Below are 12544 nucleotides of genomic sequence, written 5' to 3' on the forward strand. Positions count from 1 at the left end.
AGCAAAGTTTCTTATTTTAGTTGCATTTTAATTGACATTGGCAGACCTTACATACAATCAATTTTGCAAAAAGCACTGAAAGTTGACCTGTACTTCAAGAAAACAATTAAACTGAAAGAGATTCCTTTAGGCTCCTCACAATTCGAATAAAGATCATAACCTTTAAAAATTGGGAGAAAAGAACTTTGACTACCATTCTTGTAAAACAAAATGAAGAAGTACTGCTTATTTAATTCCTACAATGTCAGAAAAAAAAAAAAAAAAAAGAGGGAAAGCAAATTATTTGCCTTGTATTCATTTATAATACTGTATTTAAAAAGAAGATAAAATACAAGAGAGTTTGGGAAACAATCTGACCAAAGCCCAAACATAAATACAAAATATACATCACCCAGTGCGGTAAGAGAGCAAAAGAAGTGTCATGATTTGCTTAATTAAAAAGAAGAAACACATGTCGATTTAAAAAAAATAATAATTTGATTGCAGGTTTACAAAACACATTGACAGTGAATTAATTCAGTCACCACGCAAAGAATATCAACTCTTATTGTCACTTACCCACAGACCGCAGCACTCCTACCACCGAGAAAACTTCCTCATTCATACAACTGGTATTGGTGACCACATTCAAGAACTCCAAAAATTATTGCATTTTAAAACATCACTATATGGACATCATAGATATTTTTGCATTCCAATTGATTTGTGTTAGAAGTGTTCTGCCTTCACAGCACAGTGTTTTGTCCACATTTCACCTCCACTTTGAAGTCACAGATCAGCTCCTACTAGCTCAGGAAGGAAAATAAATTGTTGTTGCTGTTATGTTCTAGCACTGTGGGGCAAAATGCCAGGCTGTCTGACAGCCAACAAACCAACCACAGATCTTTCTCCTTTTTTTCTTTTTTTTTTTTTCCCCCCACCTCCTCGATAAAAGAATTAATGTCAACAACCAATTAAGGCACATGGAAAGGAATGCACTAATACTGTCCAGGATTATGCTTGAGACAATTCCTTTCACTTCACTAGTAATGGAAATAACTTACAGTATTTCAAGATAGGTCTTTCAGTTAATTAGGACTTACAATTTGTATACTAGTGTTATTAAACTTACTAAATTAAACTAGCATAATTACAAACTAAGTAATGACACTCAAAACTAAAGACTCAGTAACAGTACAAGTAACTGAAATTCAGTTAGCCATCTGATGGACTCCATTGGCAAGTTCAAGTTTGGAAGGAAGATTTGGAAAGGAAGAAGATACCTAAAGGACAGTGCATTTCTACACTGGCATCACTAGTCTCAAGTAACTAAGAAAAAGGATCACTGGCTACAATTATGAAGAAACTTGAGAAATATGACCTTTTTAACAAGGAAAAAAAACCAAACTGTTTTGAAAGAAAAAAGGATGCATTATTTTGATCATCATCAAGTATTCTCACCATTCCATTTACCTGCTGCATCGCTCACTTATTTTGTCTAAGCTCAATCCAAGGCATCATCTACAGAGTTGGAAGCACCAAATATACCAAAGGTAAACCAAACTTTACAGAAAACTATTAGGCTTCTCCCCTCCTTACATACTTTGACTCTGTAAAACAAAGACTAGCAAAACACGGCATAAATGAAATTAGTAAATCAAAACTGTTTGATATACTCCATGTTGTAACATTTAAAGTATTGGTACAATATGTAAGACAGTAAAGAATTTTGTTTTAACTAAAACCTTGTACTATGAATGAGAAAATGGTACCTTCTTCCATAAGTAATCTAAAAGAACGGCCACTTTCCCACTCCAATCAGCTAACTTCATTTCTGTTTAAAAAATAAACCAAGAACTCTTAGATGACTTAAAGTCTACAGCAAAATCTGAAGGCGTTTAAGTATTTCAGGATGGGATTTATGGCAGAGTTCTGAAATGGATACTCCTAGTTCCTGTTGCTTTTACTGGAATATTTTTATAGAGAGTCACTTTTTTCCCACCCTACCCTTTTCCTTTACTGAATTTCCACACAATAACTTAGATTTGACCATCACCGGACATCTGAACAACAATAAAAAAAGTTACAGCTGGATCCTGTATTATTCCCAGCTGCACAGGATCTTTGGCTGCCTTCAGAAGACAAGAGAGCCAATAGGAAAACAGTAGGAGAACTTTTAGCAGCTTACCTTTGAATAAATTGTTTTTCCATATGCTACGACAACAAGCTATTTTACTACTCAATGCAAACTGAAGTTATTCTTCCCATTTTTCACCCCTCTTCTACAAAATAAAAAAACAATTCCTTCTTCAAAAACCTTTACTACAAAATGCCAGAGAATAATAATCTCCATATGGTCTTTCAAGTCTAACATACCACAATGGATCTATCTGCCAAGTCCACCCACCCACAGGCTCCATAAACTTTAGAGTATTATTTGTATTTAATTTGGATTACCAATTTCACCCAACCTTTCCCCTTCATAACACATGTTACTTTTTCAGGCTTACAACATGGGTATTAGATACAAAAGGAAAATAATTTTTCAGCAAAATAAGAACAGTAACATAATGTAGACTCTCTTTACTTTGGATATCAGTGAACTCACAGCGGAAGGACTTAAACCAGTCATCTTTTTATGTTTGCTCTTATAAAATATCACCTAATCTTTTAAAACATTCATGTGATAGTATGTCATTTATTGGTACAAGACCAAGACTAAACATTGCAGTCTTTGCAACTTACATTGCACAAAATGAGAATGAAGTTACATGTATTCTGATTTTTTAAAAAAAATCACTGGGGGTGGGGAAGCTTCCTCTCAGATATTTAAAAAAAGAAAGTTACTATATTTAATGCACAAAAATCCACTTCCTATAGCCAAATAAATAATCAACTCCATATGGTCCATTTATCTGTCCTTGCTAAAACATCTACAACAAACTGAAATGCCACACGCTGCCTAAAGAAGTTCACCTCACATAATACACAGAAGATAGGCTTAAGGCACAGTCGAAGATTCCGTATTAATCAGCAACACCTACAAGAAGAAGAAATTAGTCACACACCTGAAACCTTTTTAGTCTCTCTGTTCTGTGACTGCAAGCATTTTCATAGACACAACAGCCATTTCTCTAAACTTTGCCTCTGACTAACCTCATCTACCAGTTTCAACTGCCACTTAGGACAGTTTCTATACAAATGGCAATTCAGGAATAGCAGCACAAATGATAAAAGATGGTGGGGAAAAAAGCACAGATATTCTCCTTGTCCCCAGATGAATGTTGGATGCTGCTTTAAAATCTTGCAAGTACGCGATATGATAATTTTAATAACTAAAAGGGTGGTACATTAGGTAAAACCTGACTTGCAGAAAAGCAAGTTAAATAATAAAGTTCTATAAAATATAAAAAGTTACTTTTGAGACAATAAATGTATATTTCCATAATACAGACTACCCATTTAGGCATTTACATGGCGGATACCGCATGAAAAACGAGTTTTCCCCATTTAGTATATACTGGGGTTACAAAATGCAAGACTAAACCAAGAATTACTTCAGCCTGATAGAAGCTCTTGAAGGTGTATTCCTGAAATATTAAGTGTTTGTTTTGGGTGGGTCCCAAGCAGAACTCTTTCAGTTAAAAGAAAAAAGAAATGTAAAAAAATGGAACCAGAAATAAGAAAAAAAGGGAAACCACAAAACAGTATATAAACACACATTCACGTACCCCACGCAATAAAGTCCACGGATCTATTACAATGGATCATCAGTCTGCACAATCTGTACACAGTAGCTCCTGTGTGGGCAATCAGAAACAGCTGAGCACTTTATACATTCAAAGGGTCAGGTTCATTTGGTCTTCTCAAGGACTCAGAATGGTCCTATGCAGGACCAAGCCCCTGTCCCGTATACATTAGGAGTTGCATGGTCAGAGAATGCATTTAACTTGCAAGGTTCTTCCCAAGGAACAGAGTTTCTCCATAACAAAGCCACCATCTCTTCTTACAGCCACTTGGTTTAACCTCAACTTCTTGGGAAAACTTTCCTCCACATCCCCTAGCTGGCCAGTTATGAGATACTGAAACAAAAACATGCAGCAACTTTACAATTTCAAAAATTGCATTTGCAAGTGGTCAAAGTTGTACTCAGACAGAGTACACAGTCTGGTGGGAAAATTCCTCCTTGGTGTATTAGAATGACTAGGCAGGAAGTTCATTAGTCCAAACTCACATGAGCAAGAAAGAAAAAACACTTACTTGGAATTTGACTACTGAATATAAGAAATAATGCTTGAAGCGACCGTAATTCCTTATTTTGTAATATCCAATGCAATTACAAATGCCCCTTTTGACAATTCCCCCTTTCTTCTATTAAGGCCACAGGATCTGTTTATGTCAGAATTTGACCCTACAGACAACACTGCTTATGAGCTAAACAAGGATCTTATTAAAGAACATGGTATCTACAGTACATGAAAGCAAAAATGTAACAGCAAATAAAGACTCTTGAATACTTGGAATTAAACAAGAAAACAACCTGGATGGTATTTTGCAATATGAATCAGATAGTGGAAAAAAAAAAAAAAAAACACCAAATCTCCATGCTAGAATTAAGTTACACTGCCTATTAATGAGGCAGTTGTATAAAAATGTAGAGGTAACTCATGAAATGATTACATCTCTCAGTTCCTCTTAGAGTAAACAGTAAGAGGCAGTTCTTTACTTGCACGTGCCATTTTTTTTAGCCTTTTTTGCACGCACATGTGTGTGAGAATGACAGTGAGCACAACAGAGACTGGACACATTTATTTTCCTACCCGTCAACTCCTTCTGCCAAAGCACGCCTAGTGTAGAACTCAATTTCAATCTAATTTGACTGAGGAGTAGATACTCCTACAAGCTGTGTGTGAGCCGGTAGCTGGGGAGAAAAGCCACTAAAATTAATTCCCACAGTTGTTATTCAGCCTGCAAGTCAGCAGACTTGTGTTTCATCGTTTTCACACACTTTTTTTGTTTTTTTAAGAAACTCAAGGTATTTCACCTAAAAATCAACATCGGTTTCTCCTTTTGTATTAAGGACCCACACCTGCAAAGAACAGCAGCAGCTCCTCAAAATCCAACTGAGCCCTTGGACATGACAGTGAAAGTCAGACCTGAATTCAGATTCAACTTTCACAAATGAACTGATCTTCAATTATTGTTGAAGAATTTTCTTATGGAATTCAGAAGACTTATTAGATAATCGCCTTGCAGTAAAACCTATGCTTGTTGGCACAATTTCCATTGGGTTGCTAAATAACAATATCAGCTTCACAGTTCTTGCACACCTGACATAAGGTAACTATTTCTTTTTATAATAAACAGAACATCTGAAAATGAGGCTAATTAGTAAAACCACGCTAAGAAGCCTGGATCTGTTGAAAAATTAGATCAAAGATCTTCAGTACTCCACATCCCAGATGAGATTCTGATTTAGATTTCACAAGCTTCTAGCATGCAACATTTCCTCTTAACACCATGAGATCCTATTGAACTTGTCAAATACTTTTTTCCTAGGAAATGTTAGATAATGTTTGTGTTTGCCTTTTAACATGTCAACTTTTATTGGAAAACCTACCTGCTTATATCATACCTATGTATAAATAGGTATTAGATTGTAGAAGCAGCTATACATCACTTTATTCTCCTTAAATAAAACTTTATATTACCAAGTAATGGGTTTAAAGAACCTCAGAAACTAATGAAATAAATGTGACACAGATGTTCACAAAAAAAAAAAAAAAAAAAGAACAAGAATGTTTTTACTTCATAGCAACCAAATAGGTCAAGCCATTTCCGTCTTCAGGCAACTCTCAGAGGACCACAAAACACATGGTTTTCTAGTGGATTTTGTGTGTCTATCCCACTAAGAGGAAACACTGCTATCCAAAAAATTTGCACTACTAAGTTTTCCCATGAAATTGTTGGAATTAAAAGAAGGAAGTCATATGCAATTAAAAACAATTTACTAGATGTTAAAAGTTATACAAATCGCATAATTAAATACACTTTTACTACCTAAATCACATACCTTTCCTATACAACATACTGCTTTAAAAGAATGCACAGTGAAGAAGTCAGAAATGCCAACATTACTGGTGTTCCTGTACATGATCATGTACGTGATTTTTCCTTTGCTTCTGTAAATTTTAGGTATGTGTTCTTCACTTTCATGGGATTCCTGCCTTACAGTTCTGTAAGTTGACAGGTTTTTCTAATAAACCAACTGCTAAGTACTTATTTTTATCCTCTGTGAATGAAGCACATGGTCAATGTGTCCAAACTCTTCACTAAAATAAGTGCAATCCTTCTGTACGTGCTTAAGTACTCATGAACTACAGGGAGAGAAAAGTGAAGCAGACATTAACTATCACTTTACTTTAAAAGGAAGGAAAAAAATTCATATAGATTCCTTCAATCATCACAAAACACTATCCTACATGCTGGCTAGTCCCATGCAGAAGTCTACAGAAAATGTCACGTGTGACTTACAACCAGATTAAGTTTATTTGTGTGTTCAAACAGGAAAATTAATATTGCATAGAAGAATGTAACTTCTTTCATAACTTGGAGATTGAAGAAGTGTTCCAATACTTACGCATTGCCCTTTTACAGCCATTTTTATTACATCTTTTCTACAGACTATTTTTTAAGAACTAATAAATTATAACAACTCACTTGTTATTTACTTGTCAATAACCATGCGGGATGTCAGCGTGCATCCACAGACATCAAAAAAAGGAAGTGGGTGGAAACAACATTAAGAGCTCTGTTTTGAGACTCATTAAGCTTAAGATGACAATTACGCATTCTTCAGATGTCAAACAAGCCAACAGATGGTACTGGATCCAGAGCACACAGTATATGCTGTGAGTCATCAGTTTAAATATGATAGTTCCATTTTTATTTGCAAAATTGATTATCCAGAAACAAGATATAGAGAGGAAGAGAACATTAAACCAAGTGCAGGGTCCTGTAAATCTTCACAAAAAAGTTGGAAGCAGAAAGATTATCTTCCAAATGAAAAAGCGATTAACAAAACAGGAGGGAAACAAGGAGAAAACAGTCAAAGAAGCCAAAAAAAGAGCAAGATTTCAAAAAGAAAAATATAGTAAACAGTACGAGAAGCAGCTGACAGGACGAAGAGGAGGAAGGGAATGTACCGAGTACAAGGGGTCAGGACAAGTGTGGAAATACCCTAGGATGAACCTGGAGGGGATACTCTTCGGACAGTGACTGCAAACAGCTCATTCAATGACTTTCAACATGAAAAGGAGATGGGGTGGTAGTTCAAAAAGTAAATGGGGCCAAAGATGGGATGCAAAAAGAAACAAGACTAAAGTATGTTTGCATTGGGAGGGAAAGGAAGGGAGCAAAAGTTAGCAGCAGATAAGATGGAGCTACAGTATAAGCAAAACAGTTCAAAGCTTTTAAAACTTTTCTGTTGTACTAGGAAAGGAGACTTATAGGACAAAAAGATGGCAAGCAGAAGAAACCGGCGGAAAGGCACAGTGTATTTAATTCATTTTCCCTTGAAAAAGTGTTCAAAGTCCTATAAAGAAAGAAGGGGAGACAATAAATATGATGGGATTGAGAAATTTGATGTGAACTGCAGAATATATCTTGGAAAACAGTCTGTTGCCTCAAGATCTGCAGTCCCTCAACTGGTAAAAGCTCTTATAACTCCAGTGATATTAAAAGATTCAGTAACAGTAGCACATTGGGAGCCCACTTTCAGGTGGCTATTACTATGATTCCCAGACATTGTTCTGCAAAGTACACTCTGTTCTGTAAGTAAATCCTACAGATTTCTTTCCTAGATGTAATAGTACACACAGATATTATGTGATAGGCATACTGTTCCCCTAAATCTATGGCATCCTTACATTGCTGAGCACAAGTCATCAAATACCATTATATAACAATACATCAATTTTGGCAACCAACTATCCTCTGGAAATTGTATCAGCAAAAATTTAATGTTTTCTTCCAAGTCACAGCTAAAAATACTGAACATTAGGCTAAGAAAAAACTTATTCATGTGTTACTGCAATTAACAAGCCCATTTTTTGATACCACCAGAAATAACTAATATTTACAACATAATTATTAATATTTTACGAAGGCTTTTTTTTTTTTTTGAGTGATAACAGATTAAATGTTTTTTGGGCTAAAAATTAAGATACTACTGATCTGACAGGTAACCTGTACAAATATGAGATTAGCATTTGTTTAGCAAAAAAGAGACAGCATAAAGGTCTGCTGGCTGATGAAAGTCATATTTATGTCATTTAGGGTTTTGTGTTCTATCTCTCTATCTGCTCTTTTCTCTTCCTAGAATCAATTCATGTGGTCAGTCTAACACTCAGGTGCATTTTTATATTCTTGGCATTTCCCTAGAGTGCTATTTAAAACTACAAGCCCTCCTCTAAAGAACTTTTGGGACAACTTTTTAAAACTACCAGTACAAGTTATCCACTTTGATGAGTAGGGAGTGAAACATATTTAACATTGTGTTAAAATACATTTCTTATGCAGATTTAGTCTAAAATTCAGAGTATGTCTATAACCACAAGGCCACACGGGATCCTCCTTAACATCTGTGAAAGATATTACAACGTGAAAAGAACAGAAGAGATCGGGCTGCTCACGTCTAAAAGCGCAAAACAGATAGGTAGATAAATTTAATCAATTTAAAAACATTTTTTCTAAGAAAAATCTGGGGGTTTTGTTACATTTAACAGCTTTTACCTATGAATGGGTAACTGCTTTGCCCTGCAGAAGAACAGAAGTCATCTTGATAAATCTGGTTTGGCAGCAACTCCATTCTTCTGAGTCCTCTGTAAGACGATCTGGTCTCTCGGTCTAGTTCCTCGTGAACGGCTGTCTACATAACAGAATCAACATGCTACCTGGCACCATCACTGGCAAATACAGCCAGCAACTAACAGAGCTTGGCAACTGAACTGCTCTCTCCCCAAAAAAGCTTCAAAATTCAGAAATAAAGCACAGAGTTTGGAGGACCAGTAGGGAAACCTCAATGCCATAATTAGTGCTATAATTTTGCCTATTTGTCAAGAAGCAGGATTTTAACCTTTTGGGATGTCTGTTTAGAGCCCTTTGTAGAGACAGCTTAAAACAAACATACATACAGAAGTTGGTAAGTAGTCAATCTTACAGTTTTTTCCAAGAGGAATGGCACAGAGTTGAATCTGGGGGACTACAAAGCCACTGCATGACTAGACTGAAATTCAGAAAAACACTACACCTCCAGCACTACCTGTTTATATATTTCAACGTTATACAGAAGATTGCTTACTGTTTAGCAGTATGCAACCATATCATCTGCTGCCAACAGCACTATTCAACGTGAGGATCTCAGTGCACTGGTACCATCAGCACCACATAACAGCAAGCATGTGAGAAAAAGCCTCAGTCAAATCACAAAAGATGCGGTTTGAAATGAAGCAAGAAGAGGGAGGAGGAGAAATATCCTGGATTAAGTGAACCACAGAGATATTTTAATCAGAACACAAAAGAAGGTTGAGACAAACACCAACTGACTCGGATCATATCGCATCAATAATCCATGAACAGAGCCTCTGCTGAAATCAATGGGAGGCTTGTGTGTAAGTGGATTGTATAATATAAACGCATGCCCCTATTTAGGGCTCCACATACAAAAGAGAAAGCGGTACTAAGAACAATTCCCTTAATTAACATTTCTCTTCTATCAAGTGCTTCTAAAATAACAAATCCTAACTTTACACAGCTGTTTTCATTCACAGTTTTTATCAGAGGTGGTAAAACAACTGACCCCCATTTGACAAATAAGGGAACTGAAGCATAGGATGCAAATGAAACTGAAGAGCAAGGCAGCAGGCAGAACTAAACTGGGAATAGCAGTTTACCTTCTGAATCACAGTTTAATGTCCTAGATATTTAGATGCTTATCTAGTTCAAGTCTCTAATTAGGGTGATTCTGTGCAGTCCTCAAAAAAATTTGCATGCTTCCTGAAGTACCTGTGCACAGCGATATGCTTATCTCTATGAGTTTCCCACTCAATAATGTCCATTTTTTGAGGACTGCAAATGACCTGCTGAGGTTCAAAACACTGGACTGCCCTGGTCAGACTCCCTTGGTACCCCACAAGTCTCGCTAATCAGAGGCAATAAAGGATTTTAAAACTGGCTGGGAAATCCACACCTTCCACATGCTTTCTATTGTTTAAAAAGAAAAATTAAAAGAAAATTACTTTCAATTCAAAATACCTATTAATTCGCTGGAAATGACCTAACTAATCCTGGTGTTCCAAACTGTCAGTGGTCCATAAGAAAAAGCCAGACTGGATCTCTATTCAAGAAAAAAGTGCAGTACTCACAAGAAGACAGTGTAAAATGTCAAATACACTGATGGCAAAAAATTTCCAGTCTTGTTAGTCTACAACTGGTTTACAATGAAGCCAAGTAAGGAGGAACATAAACTACACTGTAATTTGACCCAAAAAAAGCAACATGCTTATTAATGTCATATGACGTTATAAATAAAATAATAGCTTCACTTGCATGCTAGGTGAAAAATCTGACTTCACCTAAGAACCAGCCTTTAGCTAAATATAGACTGTCTCCTCCCGAGGTCCTGAGTATTTTTCCTCCCATGAAAATCAAACTTTGAAATGCTTAACACCTTATGAAAGATTGATTCAGCAATACATCCACTTTCTAGTTTACATCTTGCATGTGATTAAGGACTATACTACACAAGGTTAGTGCCAGTAATAAGCATGTTCATTTCCCTTAAGTACAGATGCAAGTCCATAATACTGTAAAAATAACATATTTTGAGCTGAATGAGCTTTCTGCTCTTTACAATTAGCGTTCAACTGTTTTGAATAATAACTTTTCAGGACTGGCTTGTTTTGTCTTTTGTTTTCCTTTTTCAGATTTTTTTTAAGTCTATCACTGACAAAATGAGCAGAAGTGCCTGCTGAGAAACGGCCACATTTCCAGACAACTGCTTGAAGAATTATTTTTCTGAATCATCATAGCATTTTTTTTTTTTCAAGTTGTCAAAACAAACACCACACCCACTTGATTTCCGAGTTCTGGTAATTATACTTAGAATTAGCAAGCACCGCACAACTATTAATCACACAAGGTTTAGCCCTTACTTTACCTATTTAGAAATCAGCCAATGCATTCAATCAAACGCAGCCTGTTTAGCATTTTATTTAAGATATATCCTCATCACTTCATTCTGTACCACCACCACCGACACAGACGCTGACAGACACAGAGAATATAGGGCGGTCCATTCAGTCAATCCCTCTGCCCCAAGGCAGGCTCAGCTACTCCTCAGCCACCGCAACCACCATTATCGCTGATGATACACAAGAACTGGTTATTTCAGGCAGCAGCTTTACACACGCGCTCACAAAACGCATTATAAATTAAAGGAGGGAAGCGTGTTGCAAGTCTGCAGTGCCTTCAACTGGGACGGTGCGCAAGCCGGTCTCCGAAAGACAAAAATTAAGAATAAAAGCTCCCCCAAGATGCGAGTCCGGATTTTCTAAAAGTAGTATCTGGCAACGTTAACGCCGCTGCCTTTAGAAACATTTCACCCTGTTTAAACTGGATGAACCACCCCGTGATTATCACCGAGCCTCCATTAAGATGACACACACAAACAGAGCCCTCGCAGAGCTTAATTATTCTTTTCACTTGCTCGTACACTGCAAGACACATACTTTTTTTTTCCCTTCCCCCCCTCTCCCAGCAGACGAGCAGCTGCACGCAGGGAGCGCAGCGATGTCGCCGGGCTGTCACCGCGGCGGGGGCCGGGACCCGCCTGCCCTGCCCTGCCCCGCCCCGCCGCCCCTTTTGTGCCCGAGCCCAGCCGAGCCGGCCCGACCCTGCCTCACCCCCCACCCGGCCCTTCCCGGGCGCGGGGGCGCCCGCCGCGGGGCACAGAGCTCCCATTGTGGCCGCCGGCGAAAGGGCTGGCCCCCGCCGCCACTCTCCCCCGCTCCCGGGAACTGCTCGGTCGCTCCGCTCGAGTCGGCCCCTCAGTGCGCGGGGGGGCGCCGGGCAGGACGGGGGCACAGCACCGGCGGGCAGCTCCGCGCTGAGGGGAAGGGCGCGGCGCGGGGCGCGCAGGGGCCGCGGCGGCGGCAGCAAGTGTCACGGACTCGGAGGCGGACGAGCCGCGGCCCCCCCACAGCCCCCCCGGCCGGGAACGGGGCTCCCTGGCCGGGAACGCGCTTTCCTCAGGCCCGCGGCGGCCAGGTGAGGGGCCGCGTTCCCCCCGCGCCGCCCCCGCAGCAGCGCCGCCACTCACCGCCGCCACCTCCGCCGCCCTCTTCGTCCATGTTGGGGCCGCAAGCAGGGCGCTCCGCGGCGGCCGCAGCTGAGGGAGGCCCGGGGCTCGCTCCACTCGCTCGGCGCCTCGCGACCGCTTCTGCTCCTTCTCCGCCTCCTCCTCCGCCGCCGCGCTCCGCCGCCGCGCTCCTCTGCCCCGTCCCTC

At 39.1% G+C, this 12544-nt stretch overlaps 1 protein-coding gene across 1 annotated transcript in view; it reads right to left on the minus strand.

Annotated features, from left to right (window-relative positions):
- The window catches only part of CYTH3 (cytohesin 3), a 53743-nt gene extending 41213 nt beyond the window's left edge, over positions 1-12530 (minus strand). Inside the window, exon 1 of the mRNA XM_074840998.1 lies at positions 12359-12530. Within this exon, the coding sequence (XP_074697099.1) occupies positions 12359-12389 (31 nt within the window). The 5' untranslated portion in view covers positions 12390-12530. The remainder of the gene's footprint in view (positions 1-12358) is intronic.
- Between the last annotated feature and the right edge of the window lie 14 nt (positions 12531-12544).

Source organism: Strix aluco, chromosome 15 (assembly GCF_031877795.1).
Source record: "Strix aluco isolate bStrAlu1 chromosome 15, bStrAlu1.hap1, whole genome shotgun sequence".
NCBI classification, from domain to species: Eukaryota; Metazoa; Chordata; class Aves; order Strigiformes; family Strigidae; genus Strix; species Strix aluco.